The sequence below is a fragment of the Leptidea sinapis genome, chromosome 1, assembly GCF_905404315.1.
Source record: "Leptidea sinapis chromosome 1, ilLepSina1.1, whole genome shotgun sequence".
Classification (NCBI taxonomy): Eukaryota; Metazoa; Arthropoda; class Insecta; order Lepidoptera; family Pieridae; genus Leptidea; species Leptidea sinapis.
In genome coordinates this window covers 29,023,950-29,051,604 of record NC_066265.1, presented here as the reverse complement: position 1 = coordinate 29,051,604, position 27,655 = coordinate 29,023,950, and the positions used below count along the sequence as shown (strand labels likewise).

Genomic DNA, 27,655 nt, shown 5'->3' with positions numbered 1-27,655 from the left:
CCCGATGTGTCTATAGGTATAATTAATTCAATTTCATATTTCATATACAACAATGTGTGAGTCGGTATCATGTCTGTACTATACAAAAATTAAAAAAATTACAATATTATGATACCGTACAACTAATAGATACAAACACGATCTTATTACTAACGAATTTCATAAATCATCAATCTTTATCGTTTATTTAAGCTATCAACTGTTTCATGGGGATGCACTATAACTTTTAAATTATTTAAATAGGTTAAATAAATAGCTATCTATTATAGAGATATAGATAGTATTAAGGTTTTTCCTCATATTATGGTACAGGTGCTACGATTATAATATGAGGTTTTTTAGTATCACCTCATAGTAAGTGATACATGCCGCCAACCCTTCACAAATATGTACCCTCTGATACCACATGAGTAAATTTAATTTATATATTTTTTTTGCTACTAAATTTAATTTACTCGTGTGCTAATACTAAAGCGCAAATACTGTATCAGGTATACAAGTATAAATTTAATTTGTACCATAATTCATGGACGATGAGGGACTCGACCCGCGCCTTTCGAGTTCCGTCCGAGCGCTCTTACCGTCTGAGCTAACCGTCCGAGTGACGCATTGACCGAAATTTTAGAATGTCTTGTATAACTCTCAGGTTGTGGCTCCATCTACTGGTTCTACTTTACAGTTAACAGCCTGCTCAACCCCAATAATTGCTTATTAGGAAAATGACTTGAGATGTCGCTCATGCAAATCTAAAAAGTTTCTTATTTTTAAGTGATATCCCTCACTTCCTAATGTACAAATTTAATGTTTGTAAATATTTGAATTTAGAACAACTTTTGGGGATGGATAGCGTACAAAATATATTACAACAGTTAGGTTACTCAAGCAAATGAAATCCCAATACCAGTTTGTATCGAGTTATTAGAAAGTCCAAATATTTTTTTAGGTTTCGGACTACATTAACGAAGTTATCGTTGGGCATCAACCGTCCGAGTCCTAACTAAAAGTTGTTTATTGAAATGTGAAGTACCTCTTACTGTCTACATTGTTGATGGCACATTGTACTGTTTTTTATAATGTATATCTTTCATTATTTGTGTCGTTGTTTTGAAATTTCGTTTGTCCCATACACATGAAATATCAAAAAACACTTTGCGCGGGTATTTCCCGCATTTGTTTGCTCAGGTATTCATTTTCATCATAATTCTTTGCACAATTTCGGCTGAGTTAGTCAAGTAACAGGCCTGGTACGATGGTACTTATAATGCACTGTAGCAACACAGCCGCTGTCGATCTTCGGAACCATATACCGATATAGATTGATCATTTATGAATGTATAACAAGGACTGGCGATGCGCAATGTGATGACGTCATAGTCGTACATTAATTACAACCTTTCTTTAACGATTACTTTATCGATTAAATTATTATGGCACTATATATCTATATATAATATTTAAGTATATAAAATTTAGTCACTCGGAAATCGCTTATAGCCATAAGATCGCATGCATGGTTCTAGTGTTGTATTCTTTTACAAACACGCACATATTTTGACAAATTGTATTATTGAGTACTTATTACTTTTATAATCAATTATAAATAATTTTGGGTTATTCTAAGTCAACGTTCATTAACAGGGCCGCTCTCAATATTTGATTTCATTCAAAAGATCCATCCAATGTTAATACGACTATACTGTTACACCAAATAATTTAACAAAATTTAGTAGACCTCCACAATGTGGAGCGAGGCCCTAAATTTACAATTAAAAGGGCTCTATAATTATCTAGGGGCAAACTTGAGCCACCGCCACCAAGAGATAAGAGAAGCGGGGCTCATCCTTTAGTTTCGTCGAATGTAAATCACACTATCCAATTCCAGTCTCATATAAAACAGATTCGATCACGGTAAAGCTGGGGCATGGCCACTGTCCTGTATAAATAACACTGGACAGGCTGTTCCATATGTTTGACAGCAAATTATTTGTGCCTTTTTGAAGCGCCACTCGCGAGCGTCCAGAGAAGTAATTTTGACGTATAATACAAATGGCTGCGAAGGAACGTACAAAACTCTGAACGTACAATACTTTTTGCATTTTGAATTCATTTTGTTCGTTTTCCGTGTAAATTATTCTTCAAGAATCAATGTAATAAATTACAATTTTTTTTTTGTAAATAGTTTCTCACCATCTATCGATGTTTGCTGAGGTTGTCATCACTAGTTTTAGTACCGCTGACTCTCGCTACATGGCCAACAGCGCCAAAATGGCGAATAAGAAACAGGCACTAAAGCTCTTTGACAGCCGCTAGTCCAGTGGTAAATAGCAGAGGTCAGTGGGCATGGCATGACTCCTGTCAGTGGTCGTTGACTCAGTCTTACAGAGTGGGTTGTGGGCACTTGTTACATTGTACCTCCAAGACCGGGTTCCAAGGATGTAGGTACTTATATATTTACCTATTTATTGCCTCATAAAATATTCAGCTAGTTATTGTTACAGCAGCCTTAACGGCTCCGTTTTATACTGTGATCGATACAATTGAATGCAAACAAGTGCCAAGAAATAAGTACTGTACATCGAATTGTCTTGAAGCTATCAGATATAACTTCTGAAATTTCATGAGCACAGAGTTGTAGATAATTTCTTTCATTACATCCATAGACTTATAGAAGAACATGACGAAATACTAGACGTACTTGTCAAACAATTGAACTGAGGCTGAAGAAAATCTAGTGTGCTACGTGGTTCCAACCAGATCCCCCCCTCTTTCATTGGTTGAGTTAAATATATGAAATTATTCATAAAATTGTAGTTATAACTTATATAATGTCTAAGTATACATTATTGGCCAATGTGACTTTTATTTATTGCGATTCAGAACCGGCCTTGAACAAGAACCGCTTAGGCGAGTAAGTCATCACTCGTTAGAGTCAAGTACATCCGTCTTGTTCTCTTCTATTAGTCTATGGTCTACATGTAACTAGAGATGGAGATATTAAGAAAATAATATTGCAGAAAATAGCCTAATAGAGCTCTACAAATTAGGTTTTTAAATTAGCCACATCGATGTCACACTCTTAGCTACATTTTGCTACACCTGACATCAACTGGCAAAAAATACCAATTTTGATGAGCAGCCTAATATTTAGGAAGAGTTGTGAGCGTCAATCAAAAATTTGCGTGCGTAAAATGTACCTACACATGTCAGAAATGAAACTTCATTGGCAAACCAATTTTAAATTCTCAGCTTTATACTAATCTGTTCTCAAAATCTAGTGTATTTTGTCACTATTAGAAATTATTAAGTATTTTTTTATGAAAATTTTGAAAAGAGAATAACTGAAATGCATGGCTATGTGTTTCATGGTACGTTCGCCCTTTCTCACTCTCTCTCAATCGGTCTCAATCGCACTCTCCTTCTTCTTGGACAAAAACGTCTTTTTCGTCTCACCTTATTGCGTTTCATCCGTAAAAATTTTTTTACCCTCATGCGCGCAAAGAAGTTTCACTTCAAAAATTACTGTGTTTTCACAACGTTACATTAACGGACAATATCAGTTGCATTGTTATAGATGTAATGCGATCTTCTGACATGTGCAGAGTAGTCACAATAATAAAGAATAATAGATAAATATAATATAAGTATTGATAGCTAAGCTATAATTTGGCACTATTTAGAAATAAAGTATTGATTGTAAATTAAATAATTGGCACAATCTGAGGTCGGACAGAGGGTGATAGACATTCCATTATATTTTTACTTAATACGATTGATAATTAATACAAATATGAAGTTCGTCGTTAACTAATACTAAGTCTTACTCTCAGGCTAAAGAACAAGAACGATAACTCATTCTTCATCTATATCTTCGTGCTCTTCGTGCTAGTGTACTATTAATCGTTGTCGTTCTAGAAAATGTTTGTGGAAACCCTATTCTTTTCTATCCAGAGTAAAGACAAAAAGGGGCATTTCCAACTCTTGCCAATACTTTACACATCCTGACGTGAAACACACACATACACACATCATTGCCCTTAACACCTTAACCTCGTTTTACTAATATTATATGTCCGTCGCATGCATTCTTATTCGTTTAGTCTGAGGTCATGTTATATTATTTATTATTTATCTAGTAATACTGGGAGCTATATCGATACATTTGAGTACTTGTGCGGTCCACATGTTAGATGTTTACTTACACAAGCTTCACATACAAACAGCCAAATATTAGCCATCACTCTTTAGTATACTTACACAAAGGTATAATATATGAGCGAGCTTGTAGCTCGCGTTTACTATAATTGTCGGAGTACCGCATTCTACAGCTTGCTCATTTTTTTTTATTAATAGAATTCTTAGATATCGATAGGAATTCGTTTCTTATAATAATTTCACTATTTAATTAACTAGGCCTCGACATCGCCTCGCATTCGCGTCGCAGCCATGACGATACGCGCGGTGCCGAGGCGGCCGCGACTAAATTTATTAAAGTCTCTAATAACTTTAGTGTCGCTCGTATACGAGCTTTGGAAGTATACCGCCCAAGCGTTGCCCAAGGGGGAGATAGCTTCGATTCCCTTTCTCTATTGATAAACAGAAAGTTGGAACATTTATCAAGTTTGAGTCTTCTTCCTGTCGAAGGCTATTGTGACAGTGCCATGCAAATCAGCCAAGGTGCTGTAGAATATTGGATTTTTCCTCCAAAAGTTTATCGACGTCGTTCGCAGTATCCATCCCGAACTGGAACAGTACGTCACAAGGCGCGGGGGACGCCGGGGTCAGTGTGTCAGGTCCGTGCGGCGCTCGGCCGTCAGCGCGCGGCCACGCGGCAGAACGCCAGGCGCAGCGCGGCCGCGGGCACGCCGGCGCCGCACAGACCCGATCAGAGTCTATCTTCCTCCTCCTCTTCCTCACCCTCGTCGCCGGCCTCCTCGTTCTCTTCCCGGTAGCCCGGGTGCTCACTGATAGCGTAGTAATTCCCATTGTATATTACTCCTAGTTCCCTCAACGCGTCACCTCTGATCGTAGCCTTAATTGTCCAGTTGTAGCAATCATCCGACTCCGACTCGCGATCCAGTCTCTCCACATCTAATATCTTGGAGCTCAATCTCTCTAATATGATACCTATATCCTTTATCGTGAGATGCCGCTTCTGGTCGACGCTCAACTGGTCTATCAAGAGAAGGAACTTTTCTGACGTCACAGCTTCATCTTCGACGAGCGTATTCTCTGTCTCGCTCTCGGACGAATCTCTGTCACCTCTCCGGGCCGATTCGGCGTCTAAAAATCGGACGTGCCCCTTGGGCCGACCTTGCGGTGAGGCCCGAGGCTGGGCATCTTGGATGGGTGAAGTCGCAACACTCTTGTGAACGGCGATGCGGCGACCTTCCTCGTGCAGAGCGCAACAGTGAAAGTCGCACTCATCGGTGGAGGAGCGATGCGGTGGATGCGCGGCTGGCGGCGCGGGTGCAGCGCGGCAGTCGGCCGTGTGCACGTGGTGCTCGAGCGAGGAGGAGGCGCGGGCCAGCCGCGCGCGCGCACCGCCCGGCTCGTCGTGGTTGACGACGGTGATGTGTGGCGGCGGCGGTGGCGCGCGCTCCACGGACGTCTGGATCACCAGCGAGGGCCGCCGGTCCGGCTTGGGCTGCCGGGACGGCGAGCGAGCGGCCGGCGAACCCTGCGGCCGCTGGTCCCAGTGCAGCACCACGGTGACGCGCCCCTTGTTGTCCATGATCTTCCATGAAGGAGTCTCATCGTGAAGCTCGAGCGCATGGATCGTTTCGCATACTATCTTTGGGATCGCTGATATGGCTGGAATGAATGAGATTTATATATTTATATTTTAGTCAAACTATTATAAAATATATTTCAATCACTTTTTATTTTCTATTTGATTTTGAGATTTTTTTTTGGCAAACTGCATGGTGCCTCACTGAAATTTACTAAATAAGTAATTGTAGTAAAAATATTGTTAACAAACTTGGATTAGTTACGTTTGAAACATCTCAACCGGTCATATGTTCAAGTAATCGGTAAAAATTTTACTATACAAATAGCAATATTAACGCTATTAACTGAAAATAGGCTGTGCCAAATTTGACGGTTGTCATGAACTTGGAGTGGAGTCCCCTGATGTTGCAAAGATAGGCGTTAGGCGCGCAGTGGGCTATTGCCACGTTTGTGCCTCGTGATAAGCGGTAGGTACTTTGGCACTCTGTGAGATAAGAGTCGAGACATTTTTTTGAAAGAGGAGGACGAACGAACGTACGCGGTACGGGTCACCTGATTTTAATTGATTACCGCCGCCCACATTAGAAGTAAAGAAATATATTTATTTACCTTAGAGAGTAAATAGTTCTTACTCAAGATAGTCTGCTATTAGAGGTGGGTCTCTTATTTTAAGTCGAAAGAGCGTAACAATATATGAAGTAGCATTCTCAATTGAACGAACCATTGAGCTATCCCGTGTAGAGCTTAAGCAGTTCTTCCGCCTTCTGATAATGTGTGTGGCCGTCATTGTATTGGCAAATAATTGGTCAGGTGTATTCTACTATTGTGTTATAAAGAGAATTTACACCCTTGCAACCCCCAATATGGCGTCATCATCAAATCGCGTACCGGCGGCGCCAGCGCGTAAATGGGAGGTACACAATATTACGCAGCGTACAAAAATTATAAATAAGATTTGTGGCACTTCTTCGCCTGGTTCAGGTTTAGGAATAAACAAGTCAACCAAGAATACTTCTTTGTCTGATTACTCTAAAGAAATGACTACAGGCTCACCTCAAGATCTGAAGGATTCTATTAGACATAATATATATTATGACTATATACTATAGACTATTATATTAGGATATTTTAACCTTAAAAAGAGATTTAGAATCGAGCTTTAGGCAATAAATATGGACCTTAAAATTATGAGGCAAGAGTTTATTATTTATGTAGTAAGCCAGTGAAAAATGCCTTGATTTGGAAAAAATCATTCATTACTCCCGTCTTTTAATACGGTGATAAGCATTATATCAGTAATTATCGTCCCATATCTAAACTGAGTACTACTCCCAGGTTATTTGCGACAATTATATATGATGCCCTCTTTCGTATTGTTAGACAGATAATTATTTAAGAACAGCACGGATTCATTTCACGGAAATTTACAGGGCCATGTATCCAGGTTGATGCCGTGTATACTGACTATTCTAAAGCATTTGATATAATATCGCATGAAATTCTTATACATAAGCTTGATAGAATCGGTGTGTGCGGGGACCCGATACGATGGCTTACTTCTTACCTTAGGGATCATACTCAGGCTGTGGCTATAAAAGGATACTGTTACTCATTTCTATCTGTCTCTTCTGGTGTCCCCCAGGGTTCACACCTTGGCCCAATATTGTTTAACATTTTTATTAATTACGTTGTTTCTTGTTTTAAAAACTCAATAATTTTACTTTTTGCAGACGATATGAAAATCCTAATCCTATTAATATATCACATGATTACGAGTATCACACTATTTCAAGAAGATCATCTTAGATTGAATACATATTGTCAAAGTAATCTTCTTAATATTCATGTCAAAAAGTGCAACGGTATCACATTCACCAGAATGAGAACTCCTATAATCAGCGATTATTATCTAAGCACTAACCAGCTTGATAGGGTGGACGATCTGCGTGACCTGGTTGTCCAGCTGGATAGCAAGCTTTTGGTCAGTTCGCATATAAATATATATGGAAAAGCAAAAAGAATGCTTGGTTTTATCATGCGAGTTACTAAAGATTTTAAGAAGACTTCAACTCTGGTTCTCTTATTTAATGCCTTAATACGATCTATTCTAGAGTAATAATGTGTAAATTGACGCAATCGAAAGGTTTAATAACAAATTTGTATGTTGCATAGCCCGTCGAAGTTTAATTTCTGATAATGACTGATAAGTACCAAGTCTCGCAAGTCAGATCTCCTACCGTAAAAAGTTATGAGATCCGTGTTACTAAGCGTGTTGTTATTAAATACCAAGTTGGTCAATTTATTTACTGCCTACTTAGGGTCCTTCTATAAGTTAATAACGTTATAATTAGCTAACCTAACAACTTCTTATAGTGATTATATCAATATTAAAAATATTTTATGTTTTAAATAAATAGATTGAAAAACAATTAAATTACAAATTTTCAATAATATTACTAATTCCAAATAATATTATTATTTAATTTAATTACATTTGTGGGTAAGCTTCTTTACCATGTTTTTCTTCACTAAAGCAAGATGCTTAATACCAGAGGTCAAGAGATGGGTTGCCAACCTTAAACGTAGTAGTTTGTTCTAAACTTAAAGGTCCCTAATTATTATGGGTTTGGGAATATTGCAGCCGGTTGTTGATTCTACAAAGGGGCTGTGTGAATCGAAAAGTTTCTGGCAAAACCAGTGGCCAACATAAACATAACTTCTGTACATATGAATAATATGAATTGGATAACGTTATTCAAAAGAATTGTTAAAAAACGTTTGTGTGGTTAAAGGTTACTATAATATAAATGACTTTCTTAATGATACCACAGATTGGGAATGGAGTGACCGCCCTCAGGCTATTAAATAATAAGTTTAATTGTACAATATTACTTTGTAAACATATTTATTCGATGAAAAAAAAAAGCCCGCTGAGTTTGTTGCGCCTATTCTTCTCAGGTCTGAGGCATTCATTTTGGAATGGGTGGTAGTTTTTTTGACTTTCAATAAGTGATGTTACATCCTATTTTGAATAAAAATATTTGAATTTGATTTTGAATTTGGAAAGTCGAGAAGCATTAGTAAGTGGTAGGGATCAAACCGGCACTTGCCGGAGAAGAGATAACAACCATAGCCTTTGCGGCAGAGTCGGAAGCAAAATGGACCACATCAAATAGAAATTGCAGCGACAATCAAATTGCTCTAAGGCTACTGCAGCCATTTCAAGGCCTTTTTGCTCATCTAAACTTATACTAAAAAGAGGAGAGATGTGATTGATTTAAAAAAATATTTCAACTATATAAAATAGCTTCAGTTTTAAATCACATGGGTTGCCTGTATTTAAAAAAAATGAAAGCTCTAAGAAAAATTACCAGTTTAAATAAAATTCCTATAGAACTCCTATTCAATAATGCACAATATATACACATTGAACTTTTAACTAAATCCATTCAATTTCACATATAAGATATACACATCACTAATGTTGCACAAAGCGTCACCTGTATAGCTACAGATTTACTGCTATAAGTATTTCGATGACACGAACTGTAGAGATTTCATCCATCCAAAAAGTGTGTAACTACATCCAAAGATATAAATATATATTTATATTTTTTTTATTATTTATTCAATGAAAATATAAATATATATTTATATATTTTTTTTATTATTTATTTATCACATAGACGCGCTAGTCATGGAACCCATAAGATTTTCCCCTACCAAAAACCAACGGGGCTAAAGAAGTTTTCACTTTAATAATACTTATGGATTCCGTTATGACTTATGAGAATGAATTATTAAATGGAACCAAATAAAATTCGGTTGAAAAAGCAATAGGTGTATGCTCTTATTACTTTTTCAACCGAATTGAAAAAAAAAACAATTCGAAATTCGCTTGTATTTTTTTATTTGATATCTGAAAACTATGTTGATAAGAAACCGATTTTTATTTCAGTGTATTTTTTTCCATAATCATCCCGTTTCAGAAAAAGTCAACTACAATGATAATATGAATTTGGAATTGAGAATATTCCAAGAGAATTTGAGGAGAAAGTGGTTTAGTTACTACTAACAGAAATTAGAAATTCTAGCATGTGCGTACAGAGTTTGATGAATATCATAAATTCTGAAGACCATTACTATGAAAAATACATCATGGACGTTAATAAGATATCTCAATTAGAATAGTCAACATCACCAACCAAAATATAAAAGTTTCCAAATTATAATTGTAGGTCACAACCGATGACGATTGAGTCCAGAGAATACAATGAACTTTTACTTTTTACGACACAACGCCTTACATAAATCTTATACATTTAGTTTTCATGCTATACATCATTAGATTATTGTCACTAAGGCAGCACTGCTTGCTTCATTATACGATAGTTTTTTTTTCAAAGCAAGTCTCTTTTTAATTTATTTTCCAGGGTTATTGGGTAATTCTACGTATTTCCGTAAGGAGATAATATAGGTGACTATTTTCGATAATAACCCCCATATGCATTCTGCAAAAGTGAACAATTTTTCATTTATAGGATTTTTTTTTCAAAAGTCTAGCATGCAATATCAAAATTTATTTAAAAAAAAAGTTTCAATTTAAATTAGTATCAAATTAACGACTGGCTATTTATCAATATTAAAACAATAATTATAGGTCCAAATTTAAAAATTCGAGATGATAAACGATATTATTTCAATTTTTTTTTTTTGAGATTTTATTCACTAAAATCCCTTAAAAACAAAAAAAGTTATGAAACTTGACTTATTGCTAGATTATTTTAACAACATGACCTTTTTTTAGCTCTTCTATAATGCAAAACATAAGTTTTTGAGTGACTATTCCGTGTCGCATTTACTGCGTTTACAATTTATATTTTGAGATTTTCCGGTGATGGAACTAATTTATAATAATAAGTCGCTGGCTGACAGCACGCGCGGTCGGTCAGAGGTTCCGAGACCTCTTGCGAGATGGATACCTTATCTTGTGACAAGTGCCGGTTGGTCGTGAATGAGTGCCTGAGTTTTTGTGTTAACACCCTAGATTCAATTGATAATGTCAGTTTAGCACTTCTTTGTAGGCAATCATTCGACGAAGAGGAAATTTTCAAGGCGAAACGCTTGCTGTTTGAGACGATTCCACAGAGACTCGTCAAAAGAAAGGGTGAGGATCGAAAACAGAAAAATATAGAGGATATCATTAGTGTTTTACGAAGTACAGAGCCCGATGATATTCCAACTTTTGTGGCTAAAGACCTACACAAGCTGCCGCCCGTTACTTTCGATCATATTGATGTGACACGCCTTTTGAAGGATATTGTTACCCTGCAGAGTCAGGTGCGGGCTCTTCAAGAGAAGCAGGAGGAGTATATGACAAAAAAAGATTTTGAAATTTCCGTTAGAGACTACGAAAAGAAGAAAATTGTGTCTGAGGCTGAAGCAGGAGAGACTGAACCTTATGTCAATACCAAGAGAGGCGGTTTTTGCTTGCAAGATAGCTACGACTCAACAAGTGGCCCGATGGGGTTAATGACCGGCCTTTCAAATGGCACACCGCCGAACGTGACAATGCAAAAACGAGTTCCCGCGCAACCGTCACCGTCTTACGCGTGTGTGGCAGCGGTGCCGACCAGTAAACCTATCTCTGTCACGCCCGTTCAACGAGTGAATCAAGTAGAAGCGCACGCGTCACCGCCAGCTGATGCGATGATGTCATGTAATGCAATGAATTGCGAACCGAGTGGCGCGGAAACGCAAAATAACAACGAAGGAGAGTGGGTTCGTGTCGTAAGGCGTAAGTCATCGCGATTTAAAGGAACGAGAGGTACAGCGACGGTAGACTCCTCAACAAAACTAAAAGCAGCGGACTTACAAATCCCGTTATATATTTATAATGTTTCGAAGGAAAACACGGAGCGTGATGTCGCGGAATATGTATATGGAAAGACGCAGATAAATATTGTGCCTGAAAAGGTACCTATGAAATCGTCTAGAGATTACAATTCTTTTAAATTTTATATACCTAGAAGTAAATTATTATTATTTACGGACAGTAAATTATGGCCAGAAGGTATATATTTTAGAAGATATATATTATTTAGACATGGAAAAAAGGCCATAGTAAATCCAGAAAAAGTGGACATTAATAATGGATCTAAACAAAATTAGAGGGAACAAACATACACTAAAGCTAGTTAGCTATAACTGTAAGTCCTTGAAGCGGTCGGTGGACAGCGTGAGGAGCCTATGCGGATCTGCGGATGTAGTCGCACTCCAGGAGACCTGGCTGCTGCCGTTTGAACTTACCTACCTTAGCACCATTCACGACGAGTTTGAGTCTACGGGTACATCGGCTGTGGATACGGGAGCCGGCATTCTACGTGGCCGTCCCCACGGAGGAGTCGCGCTGTTATGGCGTAAGAATGTGTTTTCGTCCGTGTCTATAGTGAAGTGCGACAGCGTTAGGTTGTGCGCCCTCAAATGTCAGGTACGTGAGCACTCGATGCTATTTTTTTCTGTGTATATGCCTACAGACTGCCCGGATAATTTAGCGGAATTTACAGAGTGCTTGAGTGAAATTAATGCAATTATTGAAGACTGCGGTATTAGTATGGTTTTTATGTTAGGCGACTTTAACGCACACCCTGGGGAATTATTTTTTAATGAATTGATACAGTTTTGTGGCGAGCAATCATGGGTGTGTGCCGACTACGAACTGTTGTCAAATAAAAGCGATGTATTTACATATACTAGTGATATTCACGGCTGCTCGCGATGGCTAGACCACTGCCTTGTAACGAGTATGGCTAGAAAATACGTTGATCGTATAAACATAGTGAACAATGTGTCGTGGTCTGATCATTATCCTGTAGAGGTTTATTGTAAACTCAATTTATTTCACACTCGTCTAGAAAGCGCGCAATCGACGGCTTTTAATAAAATAAGTTGGGGACGTAGGGACACTGATCAGATTAGTCTGTATACTGAGTTTTGTAACAATAGGTTGAAGATGGTAGACTTTCCCGTAGAGATGGTAGATTGCTGTAATGAACTATGTAACGACCCGGAACATAAACGGATCTTAGAACAATGGTACGAGGATATTACAAGCATACTACAGGATGCGGCAATATATAGTCATAGAGCTACCCAGCGACATAAAAAAAGATATATCACTGGGTGGAACAAGCATGTGAGACCGGCTCATGCGAAGGCTCGTCTCTGTTTTCAGTCATGGGTGTGGGCTGGGAGGCCGTCTTGTGGGGTCTTGTACGACGAGATGCGGGAATCTCGCAAGGTATTTAAAAATAAACTTAAATGGTGCCAGAACAACGAGGAGCAAATCAAAATGGACATGTTAGCCACATCGTACGAGACTAAGCACTTCGGCAAGTTCTGGCAGCACACCAATAGACTGAATGCAAGGGCGAATCTTCCGAGTGAAGTAGGTGGAGTGAGCGGATCTCAAAAGATTGCTAATATGTTTAGGGAGCAATTTAAAGTGGAGCCTCTTAAAATACCCTTTACGAACAACGATGCTGAGGACATCGTGGTTAACAGGGAAGTCTTGGTGCGTTTTACGCTTACTGAAGTCAAGGGAGCACTAAAGAGTATGAAACATGGAAAGTCACCGGGACACGATGGCCTGAGCATCGAGCACTTAAGGTATGCGGGTTCGCACCTTCCCAGAGTCCTCAAATTGCTCTACAACCTATGTATTAACCACAGTTACCTGCCAGAAGCCATGATGAAGACAGTAGTAGTGCCCATTATCAAAAACAGAACAGGTGATGCGGCGGATGGATCCAACTACAGGCCGATATCGCTGGCGACGATAGTGGCTAAGGTGCTGGACAGTTTGATGGATGCACAGCTAAGTAAATCAATTAAAATACACGACGCTCAGTTCGGCTTTCAGCCTGAACTCTCTACGGAAAGCGCAATCCTGTGCCTCAAGCAAACTGTGCGGTACTATACCGACAGGAAAACTCCTGTTTATGCCTGTTTTTTGGATCTATCCAAAGCTTTTGACCTAGTAGCTTACGACGTCTTGTGGCATAAGCTCGAAAAGGAATCAGCTTTGAGACCCGAACTGATTTCATTGTTTAAATACTGGTATGGTAACCAAACTAATGTGGTTAGGTGGGGTAATGAACTTAGTGACCCATATAAAATGGAGTGTGGAGTGAGACAGGGAGGGCTGACGTCCCCTGGGCTGTTTAATTTGTATGTGAACCAGCTGATTGAGGGGCTCGGTGGAGCTGGTGTCGGGTGTTCAATAGATGGCATACGCATGAATAACCTTAGCTACGCCGACGACATGGTTCTACTGAGCCCCTCAGTTGGGGGTCTTAAAAGGTTGCTGCAACTCTGTGAGGAGTATGCCGGGATGAATGGACTCAGTTACAACGCCAAAAAAAGCGAGTTCCTTATTTTCAGGGGAAAGAACAAACTATCCAGCTTTAAACCAAAGATACAATTATGTGGTAATCCCCTGAAGCAAGTGACTGAGTTCAAGTATCTCGGTCATGTAGTAACCGACAGCCTGAGGGATGATAGTGACATGGAACGAGAGCGCCGGGCTCTGTCGGTCCGAGGCAATATGTTGGCCCGCAGATTTGCGCGCTGTACTGGGCAAGTAAAGCTGACCTTATTCAGGGCTTACTGCCAGTCATTTTACACGTGCAGTCTGTGGATGGACTACAGGCAGCGGACCTATGGTGCCTTGCGTGTTCAATATAACAATGTGCTGAGAGCGGTGTTGAGGAAGCCTCGACACTGCAGTGCGTCGGCAATGTTTGCGGATGCTCGCGTGGATGATTTCTACGCGATCATGCGCAAGCGTGCCGCGTCCATGATGCGCAGGCTAATGAGTAGTACCAACACTCTTCTCAGCGCATTGGCCAGGAAACTAGATAGTCCTCTCTGGAGGTGCTGGGGGGGTGCGCACATAGGCGCCAAGAGGCTCCCTCGGGTTTTTTAGTTATAGTTTTTAGTTATAGAATTAGTTGTTAAGCTAGAAATAAGTACCTACTAACATAGTTTTAAGTTATTTGTCATACTAACACAGTTATGGGTCTAATGGCCTGAAATAAAAGTTTATTATTATAATAACGAAATTACTATATTATGTAGATCACTGTTTTAAATAAGGAAAAGGAGCAGTCCAAAAATAGACCCTTGTCCAAGTCCAAAAAGATCTTCTGATAGACTTTCTTAGTTCTACTATTTAAGTAAAAAAATCAGTAGTTTGATCGTGGTCCCTTTCAAGCCATAGCGGTATATTTTTCTGACCAACGTTGTATGTTGAACACAATCAAAAGCCTCAGATAAACCTCAGACACAAAGTGAATTCTGTGATTCCTTCTAGGCAGTTTCATATGAAAGAACTTATCAGAGTTAAAGTGTAACCTTTTGGTACAAATTACTTTTTCAAAGGGTTAATAAAAACAAAAAACAGGAATATATTTAATCGGGTCAGAAGTCACGGTTGACGGTTTAAAAGGTTGAAAATATAAGCCATGTGTAATCAAACGATTACAAGATATAGTATTATGGAACAAAATAATTCGTCTGAAATTTCATATCAAGCGACTTTATTCATATCAAGAGTTTTAAAAGTTCACTTATTTGTCTGGGGCTAACAATACCAAAATTAAAAATATTCATCCTCGACGTTGTTCAAAACATTTTTGCATAATTATTAATTCATTTAAAGTTGTGTTCATTGACTCTTCATGATTTCCATTTTATCTTATTTCACGTCTAATTTGTATTGTCTAATATACATTGACTTTGCTATATTACATATTATATTATAAGAATGTAATGTGTGATGTAATACACGATCTTCTTTATCTCTCCTTACAGTAACGGATTGGTACATAAGCCCTATAATGCTTATATGAACACCAAGTAACTTAAGATCACAGATTTTTATTATTATCACTTCTATATTATCAGATGTTATATATATTTTCAGATTTAGCATCAGAGACGAGTCAAATAAGAAACCCTCTGGGAATGCAGTGCACTTCACTTTAAAAGGGGCCACTATCTGTGGAAACTAAATTTATAGAGATGCCTCTATGGCAATGAGATGCCTAATGGCATTTTTGTGTAAGAGGAAGCCGTAGTAGTTTAATTGAAAAGTTCAGTAAAGTCAAAGCTAATTTGTCCATCCCAAAAAAAAACATTATGAATCTAATTCACAAATGATCAGTGATCAAAAGAACAATGATCAATGTGCGACAGTAAAGATTCCACCGTGGTCGATCGTTGGTTATCTTCTGGTTCACCTTACACATGACGATGACAATGGTCGTTGGACGTTGAAGTACTATAAAGAGATTTTCCCAGCGTGACAAACTATCCTGAAGTTAAGAAATTCGTAAAAGATTGGACAGAATGCTGTACAATGGCACTCACCAGCCTTTATTACATCTACTCCGGTAGGGTACCATCTCTCGCCCGGCCGCAGCAGTAGCAGGACAGTGTTGGGGGGGAGCGTCCGCCAGTATTCTCCGTCCTCCACCTGAGTGCCGTCACTCTCCAACACCAAGCGCACCGGTTCGCTCGCACTTACTGATAACTTCTCTTTTCCTGGCAAGATAATAATATACTCAAATTAAATTTATTAAATTAATATGATGCTGGGACGGAGAAGGGCTCAGGTTTAGGACACGACTTTTGCCGACACTCTCATGGCCTAAGCTATTTGTGTTGGTGCCGAGGCTGATTTTAAAATTTCGTCTGGCTTTCAATTCCGACTCGAAACTAATGAAGGTTGAGTGGCGTTCATGATCTCAAGGTTGAAATTCTTGCGTTATTTCTGAGCAAGTTGTTCTTATTTTATTGTATGTATTGAAGAGTCTTATATCTGGTCGTTGCAAACTGTGGTACTCTCTTACTAACACAATAAAATCAAGTAAATAAGAGGTGAAATTATAAATATAGACTTAAAAACAAATATAATATTAAAAATAAAACAAACTTATTATAAATGATAGTACCTAGACCCGAAAATGATTTTCAATGAACCACAAGCCGTTATGATTACCTATTTAGTGAATCATAAATTTAAAAACACGTGTTTTCAGACTGAACTCGCGGTTAATACTGACCAGCCCTAGGGTGTGACGTGTAAGCAGGTCACCCATGCATCAGGGTGAGATGTATTGACCTGCGGGGACCTGAATGCCGCTGACACGCTGGTGTCACATATTTAACTGTGTAGATACTGGAGGCTAGCCTTAACGCACTGTTAACTAACACAAAAATAAAAAAAAAAATTGAATTAGGCGTTACTTTGCGGAAATCCATAATTATACAAATGATTTAAGTTTTCTTTAGTGTTAATTCGGCCAATATTTGTTTTTAAAAAACAATTCGACACGTGTTTCGCCTCTACACGAGGCATCCTCAGGACGTCTTGTCTCGCCAAAATCTGGCACGAGACTCGTGCCAGATTGTCGTGCATTCATCAATTGTACAAAAAATAATTTGTATTCATCAATTGTACAAGAATCATTTGTACAAAAATTAAACACAGTTATGGGCATGACTGTAAGTATCTTGTGCATAGTTTTAATAGAGAAACTTCATCATCTTTTTTTAAACGGTGAAATTAAATTAAGGATTATGAAATTATCAAAACCGCTTTGCTGATTCAAGAAACCGGTCGCATAAATAATATAATTCTAATTCTGTGCATAATAATTACTATTAAATGCGTTATAATACAAACCTCTGTGTATTAACTCTTCAAAACTCGTTACAACCAATCCCTTCCTCACGTTCCGGGAGCTATCCCATATCTTGAAAGGCCTCTTTCCTCTAACCTCCTGAAATAACCACTGATAATTAGATAAAAGTATTAGTTTTGGATTTTCAATAAATAATGGTGTCAAGGAAAAAAATATTAAATTTTCGGATGACATTGGAAATGGAAAGCTCAAAGCCGCCACCAGGATCGTTATTACTTTAATTTATCAGAACATAACAGGACCAACCCGAGAGCCAGATGATATTTTGCTATCTGTAATAAAGTGACGTCATTTCTATTTACTATGATTCTCGTCATTAAAACACATCTACCGGAAAACAATGTGACTACGATATCTGGGTAGTTCTGGATGTATTTGCCGTTATGTTTGTCAAAATAATTTCCATATAACGCATTTTGTGACCTCGTAATTCGTAATGATAATAATAAAGTGTATAATAATAGGTAATAATTAATCATAATTCGTAACAAGTATTTATAGCTTTACTATTTTAATAGGGTTTTTAATAATATGTTAAAACGTTAAGTGTTTATAAAGTTTTAAAATACATTTAACACACGTGTAAAGGTACGCGAAGCTAATTATGATCTGTGCAAATCATTATAAATTTCACAGTACAGAAATACCTATGTATGTGGGAAATCTCCGCCTTATAGGTAAATAAGGCGTGTAATTTGGGGGTTAAAAATCGCGTAATATAAAGATACGTTATAGGGCTCCGCCGTTATAGGAGAATCACTGTATTTTATGAGAATTCTTCTCATCTTCGGGTTTGTGGACCGCGCACAATGCAGAGCTGCTTGAATCGTCAAACCCAATACACTGTGGACGGCTCAGTCGCTTAGAGCTTACGATCTCGATATGCGTGCGTTTCTCCACATTTCGTTTTCAAATTGCTTCCACGCAAAGCCAAACTTTAGAATAAACTTCCTCACGTGAGGGTTCCAGAACGATTCTACGTGAGTACTTTAAGAAAAAAAGCGGACACCTATCTTAGGTTATAAATAGTTAGCTAAGAACATCAACACTTCTGTGATTCCTTTGGTATTGCATAAAATATCGCCGATGACACGTACGCTCGATTGTTCTAGTCTTCTATAAAAACAAGAGATGTGTGATAAAACAAAATATTATACTCAAGAGATTCTATTGAGAATTTACAAACACCCTTTTCTGGACTCGATGGTTGTGAATGTCAAACGCTCCACTGAACCAGATTCAAGCGTTGAAAGACCAAATTTCAAGATGCTTACACTATAGTTACTATCTAGGCGCGTTCTCGTGGGACCACAAGTAGGAAGTCATTCAAACGACCTATAAAAATGACTTTCAACACGCATTGAATGCAAATATTTTCGTTTTTATATACGCAAGTAGTGTATATGATGTCAATTCTAACATAACAGCGATATTTTAAAGCGTCATTCTTATTTAGTTTTGTTGATTTTTTTAATTAATCATAAAATCAAAAATATTTTATTTCATAAGTTAATCATATTACACTTGAAATGGGTTATTTTTATTTAACAGCTCATTTGGAAGGCAGATTTCCTCAGAGAAGAACGAGCAAGAAACTCTAAGGTTGCTCTTTTCAAAACAGATTAGGTATTACAAGGTCTTATTTTTAATGCATTCAATTACAATATATGCAAAGTAATGCAACAAAAATACTCAAATGTCAAACACTAAATGGCCTACACGAGTAAGTTGAAAAAAAAAAGTAAATTAATAATTAAACACACAAGAGTTAGTGAGTACAGTAGATGGATCAATCAACACATACCGTAAATAAATAAATGCATTATGCGTGCCTTTTATTGAATAAAATATATAATAACTTTAGTTTTAAAACAATTAAGTAAAAGAAAGAAAACATGAAGCAGACCTCCTGGTATCTTTTTCATACGGTCCTAAGTCTAAGCTAAAATTTACCACTGGATGTGATAGGCTATGGATAGTTTCCTAGAACTTTGAAATTTAAATATTTTTATGCACAGTAGAATTAAAAATCTCTTAATGAACGTCAATATCAAACATCCCATTCGAAAATACATGCCATCCATCATCCGATGGCGATGTATAACTTCAATGTTCGTATATTTTGGTTGCGTTCAATTAGAAGCTTAATTTTATTACAGTTTAAATATATCACAGAGTATTCTATTTTTAACTGGGACACAATAATTGATTACAAATTTTAATTTGATCACTCTACGCTTTTACGGAGGAACTGAGTCTTGAAAAACATTCTATATTTATATTGCATCGCCTTGCTTATTATTGTATATGAATATTTGTAAAATACTGAAATTGAAAATGATTTAAGAGAGTGGCAATGAGTTACTTATCAGTTCTTCTCATTAAAACCCAACCTTCTCCGAAACGGTGGTAAATAGTAGAATCTACCTACTTTTGTGCTTGTTTCATGTCATTTGATTTTATATGTCTAAACGAACAGACAGACAATCAAGTGATCAGAAACCAAGAATCATTCTATTTATTTTATTTATAATAATAATACCTACTTTTTAGTTTAAAAATGTTAATGACAAGTAAAAAAAAATTAAAAGTCTTCATTCGGACAAACGGGCGTACATACGTTACTATTATATATATACGTTATAAATATATTATAATAATTATACATCAGTTGATGGCAAACGATCAACGACACATACTCTATTGCAACACCAAAGAAATTACATAAGAATTGCCGGTTTTTTAAGTGGAAAAAACCACTTTTGAGGTACCCGTGTCGTATCGCCCTGGAAATACCGTGCATGGAAACTCATTCCATACCACACTATAGAGGTACGCACATCGAGATAGTGAGTTTTAGTTTAAGTTTGTCGCGATAGTGAAGATCGGCGACAGAGATCAGGTAAACAGTTCTTTGGAAAACTCCACGTAGTAAAAGTGGCGTTTTCACAACGCCAAGCGATAGTGCCTTTCACAGTGATACTTTAGGTTGCAAGCGGTTAAATGGTTTGAGCTGATACTCTAATAGGGTCTCGGGTGTTCCGGTATGGTCTCTTATGTACTGGTAAATAATATAGACAAAAATATTATGAGCATACAATAATAATAATTCTTTAATCACTTAACTGAATACACAAAATAAACAAATCCATGGCGTTTTATTAAAATTATATTTGAATTTTCAACACATAATATAAATCTTCCTATTATTGTATAATTTAACTTATATACTAAATGTGGTCTTAATTTAAATATGATAAATGAATATGCTCCAAATAAAACTCCGTGAAAAGTGTTTTTAACAATGAAAACAAAGCAGTAACTAATATCTGTGCTGGAATCATGCTCGTATCGTCTTAGAAATTAATTACTATAAATTAGTTATTAAAATGTTTTTTATTGCTAACAAATTAAATGGTGGTTTCATTGTCGATAAAAATAACTTTATTATTAAAATCAGAGAGTATGTGTCCTTTAATATTTTATTAAGATTTTACGTATTCAATTTTATAATATAACGTGTATAATTGATTAAGCATAAGTTTCTGATTTGGTATTAGAGATGTTATGAAAGAAATAATAATTATTTTCCTCGTTACAATTTCACCACCATTTAAATTTTAAACTGTTGAATTTTTGTAGTCATTCTAATGCTACGGCGTATCGACTACGACGTAACCGTAGCCCGTAGCCCGCAGCGTGCAGTGATTGGCTGCAGGGCTGCACCGAGTGCAACGACCGAGCGAGCCACTTCCCCCCGCCCCGCTCCACCGACACGCCCCTCGCACCGCACGCACTGTGCGTTGACCTACTGACATCCCTACAACGATCTTTCATCTACAACACGCCAATAAAAAATATTATATTGTTGTTTTTACATCAGCTGACATCGACGTAGGTCGCATCGTGTAAATGGGGTTATAAATGAGGTAAAAAAACGTTTCCAAGTGCTATAAGAAGCAAAGAAGTAAAAAATAATGTTCGAATGATGAAGAGCTGGGATTCACAAGGGCCTACGGGGTTAGCAAATAATATTGTCGGGTTGTATGCGTCGTGCACATTGTATGGTGAGTGGCGACTGTCACTACTACGGTTTACCTCTTGAATTTCGACAATCATGATGAAACTCACACTTCACTAATGTCCGCACAATTCAGTCTATAATTTGTTAGAAACAAGTAAAACTTTATAAAAATACATCGAAGACGTGTGAGGTGTAATTGTAAATAAGCACTTTCATAATAAACTATCCTAATGGAACAACTAGAGCCAGTCGGGCGATCGGCCCCTCTGTCTGATCTGCAGATACAAATTATATTTCAAGTTTGAACTGTGTGATATTTGACTGGGCGACTGTTAAATAAGTACATCCGACAAATTAGGTCTGACATTGAAAGTGGCCGGTTTACGTAACGGCGAAGGCGAGCGGCGGTCACAGCGTGTGGTGCGGCAGCATGCGGGCGGGGCCGGGGTGCAACACGAGTATGTTGTGTAATGCGATTGTCGCCGTGTTCGCAGGTCGGGGTGTGTGATGTGCCGGCGCGGCCGCCACGTCCGCCGCGCTCCATGGCTGTTGCCTCACTAGTCACTCGTGACCGGGTCGCCCCTCCCCCCCCCCGCACCGCCCCGCGCGCCCGCCCGCGCAACCCGCACTGCAGCGCCTGTCCGCCGCTGCCGTAACATCTTCGAATTAACAATACCAATGATGCACTTTTCGGCTTCAGATGGGTTATTAAAGTGTACTCAACTGTCAGATAGATGTAGGTAATGAAGGTTATGTGTGTTTGCGGATGTATGCATATCTGACATTACCGACTACGAGTACAATATCAATCACAATTAGACTATGATAAAGTTTGCAAGAGGGACGTGCTCTGCGTTACCTCTACTTCGTCTCCACTGTTTGTAAACAATTTACCAATTGAAATAAAACATATCACTAAACGGAACCCACTCGGAATATTTGGAAGTTGACTTTTAACTTCAATAATTTGACTTATGACTACTCTAATTTCAACACTAATTTTAAATCGGTCGACACTCGTTTTGTTCATATTTGAAAGATTTTATTACCATTGAAAAGATATCATGAAATGGCTATAGATCTAAAAGGAACTACTCACGTTTCTATATATATTGTTATTCCTATAAGATTTAAAACACTCGTTTAGTAGTTCTATAACAAATAGCTTTAAAGCAATGGTGTCTTTTTTCATTTGCATTGCTCTACGGCACAAATTCTTATTTTCAATTTTTCAAACACTGTGGAACCATTACTCTTTACAAATTACTTAATGAATTATATTCGCAAGTTAACTAAATCAATGTTATGAAATGAATTTAATACATTTAAATCTTTGTTTGTTACATCTATAAAATTACTCATTCATACAAATTTTCGTTTGTACGAAAACATATGGACTTTGCTGGATTCGAAAGCTTCCGGAGCTCGTTATCCTGCGGGTCTGATGCTGAGCTGTCCGTTCAATAACTTATAACGTACATAGATCTTAGTAGGTATGTTCGGCTCTCAACTTGTGACGCTAAATTCAGGATCTACTTTACAGTTGCTGCTCAACCCCAATAATTGCCTACATATTATGAAATTGATTTGAGTGGTCGCTCTTTCAAATATAAACATTTGTAAAATTGTGACTTGTGAAAAAACTGGAGTATATAATGCCAAAAGAAAGGGAAATTATATTTTATTATATTGATTATTTTTATAGCAAAATAAGCTCAAGTTAGAGTAATATGTGAACTATCTAATGAATTTTCTTATAATTTAGTTGTAATTTCCGCTAATGTTTGCGCGGAAATTTTATTCTTAACTTTAATTGTTCGAATAGTAATAGTGTTAGCAAAAGTAAATGATTGGATTGTTCGATTTGGTTTCAAAAAATGCGTGGAAGCATATTGTTGGATCTTGTCACTTGATTGCAAATAAAAAAACTGTTTAAGGTTGTATTGTTAGTAGAGTAATTGCAATGATCATAAAATATGGCTAAATTTTTAGATTTGTGTATTTAAATTGTTAGCAATAAAGCCAAATTTGGCGACAATAAAACTCAAATATTATACGAATTGTTATATTTTAATAAAATATAATATGTTTAATTTGTCGTCTTTGTAAATTCTTTTGTTTACCTATAACATTGTACATATCGAAAAATGGAAAATCATTTGTAACTTTCTAAAATGCTACGCCGTAGCGGCGATGTAGCAGACTGATATAATAATATAACTTATTTGGTAAACTACTTTTAAACGAGGTGCGTTACTTTAATAATGTTTTAATATGATGATCGGTTTTCCGTTTCCCATTTTTGTGAAAGATAATATAGAGTAATGAATTCTAGTCAATATTGTGTTGTAGGTTTTGTGTAACGCAATGAATAAAAATATAACATTCATTTATAAAAGTGCATTATAAATTTGTGATTAAAACAAATAAAGAATTTATTTAAAACGGAAAATGTAAGTTGAAGTAAAGTTTAAGTTTGCAGAGTGCTGAGATATTGGACGTCAGAGTGACGTAATGAGAGAAGTCCCGAATCGTCCGTGATAGAGGGGCTCTTAAAGAATTCTACTTGCTCCGACTGGTTCCAAATTGCACATACCGACTGTCTAATAATGTCGGTTGCGCGAGAACCGAGATATATGTGAGAGGTTGATTATTTATGTGTCGTTCAGTTACAATATATATAACTGCACCAAATGAGGTTACCTCATTATTTATATCTAAGTATTTATATAAGATGCTAAGTATGGAATGACCGTTAGCTGTGCTACCAGTACATGCCACTGTTTTTTTTGTGCCTGCTTGAAAATAAGTTCACCATTTAAATAATATTCTTTTTAAATATTTCAACGCGTTTAATAAAAACGAAGAATCGAAAGAAACGAAAAAAAAAATAAACGATAATAATCAAAAACGAATATAACCATTACTTAATAAACGATTTTTATTAAAGCTTAAATCGATATTTTGACGTACATAAAATTTTATGATAGTCGCATTTAGCACGGGAAATTCTTATTAATTTATTTTGTTCGACTGTTACCAGTCATACATCTATCATTAATTGATTTGAAATAAAGTAGTAGAAAAATAACTAATAATAAAAGTATGTATGTAACATCAAATAACGTCTACGAGTTAGAAATCATATCTCAGAATATAATAATGTACTTGTTAGTTTACCTCGGTCTATCCAATTTTGGTAACTGAAGACAGAGATTCAAAATGCTCTCTTATACTAATTGATAATAAAAAATTTATTTATTTATTTATAATACTTTCATCAAATAAAATTAAATTTCGTTGTCAAAATTTTTAAATAGGTATATTTTTAAGTATTTATTTGTTATATTTCCTTGACAAAACTTGTTAGAACAAAAATTTGGTTAGATGTTAATATTTTTTATTTTAAATAAAATAAAAATTTACTTATTGTAATGCTAAATTAATTTTTGTATAAACTTATATTTAAAAAAATCCTAAAGTACGCTCCACCTAGTTTGGGTGTGAGTAGGTACGAGTTGATCTGCTCAGAGAAATGATATATTGTAAATACGATTATATCTTCTTTAATTACTTCAATTATATAAATGTAGCTTTCGTTAGCACACATTGTCTGCTGTGAACGTAGAAGCAGTGACAATCCATGGTAAGATGGGTCAAATTCAACTGGGGAATGATGCTATAATAATTATTTGTTTTTTTTTTTTTTAATGAAAATTAGGGACGAGACGAGCAGGACGTTCAGCTGATGGTAATTGATACGCCCTGCCCATTACAATGCAGTGCCGCTCAGGATTCTTGAAAAACCCCAAAAATTCTTCTACAACTGCGCGACGTGCGCAGTTGTAGTGCCGCTATCTTGAGACATAAGATGTTAAGTCTCATTTGCCAATTAATTATTTGGATTATGTGTATTTAGTAAGAAATCTTACGATTTGCATTACTTGCAGTAAAATGCTATATAACATGGTGGTGTGTGTGGGACTGACAAGTTTTACTATCAAAGTTTGCTATTTGTAAACTAAGTAGTGGTAGTGTAGTCGAAAATAATTCTTGACGAAATTTTTGAGAAATTAAACCTTTTGACACTTGTGCATCAAGTGAGCTACAGCCGTCTACGAATACTTTTGTGAATGACAATAAATAAAGTCAGTGATATATTTGGGTCTATATTTAATTAAGTATGGAGGGTAATAAAATGTTATTGAATTAAAAATAAGTATGGGCGTATTTTTTAGTCATAAATCCAAGAATAGTCATCTACAATGCATAGACACTTGTTTTTCGTCTCAGGTACTCAAGACAATAAATGAAATGACAGAGTGATTATTGGAAAACCTATGGGACGCTTGGGGCATGAAACATGCCAATTTATTTGCACTGTGACATTTTGTAGCACGGCCACGGTTGTTCAACAGCACGTTTTCGATTTAAGCCTTATGATGTGATTAACATTCCTACGATCGTGATTGCCATAACGTACTAGTCTTTCATTTTAAACAGATTATTTACATTGATTGGTGGAACTTATTGAGAAATGATGCTTGAGATCGACTAATAATTATTAAAGACCGCAAGTCAGCCGCGGTCATTACTAGTTCCTACGCGTATGACTAACATCGTAGACTACTACTCCCGTAGCAAGCATTCGTAACCACCATTTTATTTTATGGTTAATGCTGTTAATATAAACTTAACATTTTATTGTTTATTTTTATTTTACAGTTATTCTAAGTCACGAAATGTTAAATGAGGACTGTTCAGCCAAATTATACAAAAAGTAGAAACACTTATTGTTCTTGCAAACATCAGTCATAGTGTAATTATCTGTTTTCATTGTTAAATAAGTATTTATGCTGTTAATGAAAATTGATCCAAATTAATATTTATATAAGATAAAATTTATACGAGATGTTAAACAGCCCGTATGACAGTAACAAATAACAAAGTAGTTATGCTAAATTTGTTTGTATTGAAAACATAATTAGTTTGGATATAAAGGTACTAGGTGTGTTTCATGAGGTATGTTTATATTCTGAATATAATATTGTTATGGACAGCGAGTATCTTGTGGAATACAGTTTGTGTCAAATCCACCCTTTACTAAGGCATACAAGTTTGTCTTACGTAACGCATTCAAATAATTGTGCACGAAAACCCTGGAATGATCGATTTGTAAAACGATAACTTAGCCGCCGTGTAATATTTCCCAATTTGAAATAATATTAGATAAACGGACGCGGTAATCATATATAATATCAAAAAGTAATTATTATTATCTTTGAACAGAGACAGAGACTAAGCATTTTCGTTAGAGATATAACATATTATGAATGAGGGACGCGCGCACGAGGGGCGGAGCGCCCGAGCGACGGGGACTGCGGCACTGGCCCCCGGCGCCTGGTGTGCGAGCCCAGCACGGCACCAGGTCGACATTCCTCCACCAGGTGCTCCACCTGTGTCGCACTACACCTGCGCGAGCCCGGCAACAACCATGGGTGTGGGCGTGTCGGGGCACTGGTCACTCGGCCGTCGCCACTCTATTATACTGGCGGCGGTGTTACCTCTCTGGCCATCGCGGCATGACCGCCGGAGGCCGCGGGCGCGCGCTCACGCCGCCATCTTCGAGGGCAAAGCCCGGGGTTCGCGACGCGGCTCGCGGAGCACTAAGGCACTTCGCCGCGTGGGCGACGATCGATGTGGGCTCCGCGCTTGCGCGCCCGACGCGGCCCGAGCACAGCCGACGACGGCCGAGCGCGCAGTGCATCCGCCCTGACCTACTTCCCGCGCGCGCCGCACACTGACCTCCATCCACTTCGCGGACGCGGCCGCCCGCCCCTCGCCCCTACGGCGCCCGCCCGCATGCGATACGCGACTCTACGGCTTCAGTGATACGGCGGCGAGGGTTCTTCCTGTTCTTTGATCAGCTAAACGGTGTACAAGAGTACATCTATTGCAATGTATTATGTGAGCAAGATAAGCTCGTTTTTAAATAGCTGTGCCCGTGAGGCAAACAATGCTTAACTAACTGTGAAATACGTGTTTTAGGTAGTAGGGCCCAGGTTTGATAAAAACATAAACAGGCAAATAAAACCTTATTCGAATAGAATAGCTCAGGAAACACAATATTTAT

The 27,655-nt window shown here is 37.3% G+C and overlaps 1 protein-coding gene across 2 annotated transcripts; it reads right to left on the bottom strand.

Annotated features, from left to right (window-relative positions):
- Positions 1-215: 215 nt before the first annotated feature.
- LOC126965689 (uncharacterized) lies at positions 216-27,176 on the bottom strand. Of its 2 annotated transcripts, XM_050809425.1 has the most exons (5): positions 27,087-27,176; positions 21,597-21,797; positions 17,480-17,576; positions 16,162-16,335; positions 216-5,811 (listed from the first exon to the last, which is right to left on the bottom strand). In XM_050809425.1, the coding sequence occupies exons 2-5, from the start codon at positions 21,615-21,617 to the stop codon at positions 4,883-4,885; spliced, it is 1,221 nt and encodes a 406-aa protein (XP_050665382.1). In that variant the 5' UTR covers positions 21,618-21,797; positions 27,087-27,176; the 3' UTR covers positions 216-4,882. The 2 variants fall into 2 exon arrangements, with proteins under 2 accessions (XP_050665382.1, XP_050665390.1); XM_050809433.1 differs by lacking the exon at positions 21,597-21,797 and having other exon boundaries at positions 27,087-27,172.
- Positions 27,177-27,655: the final 479 nt, after the last annotated feature.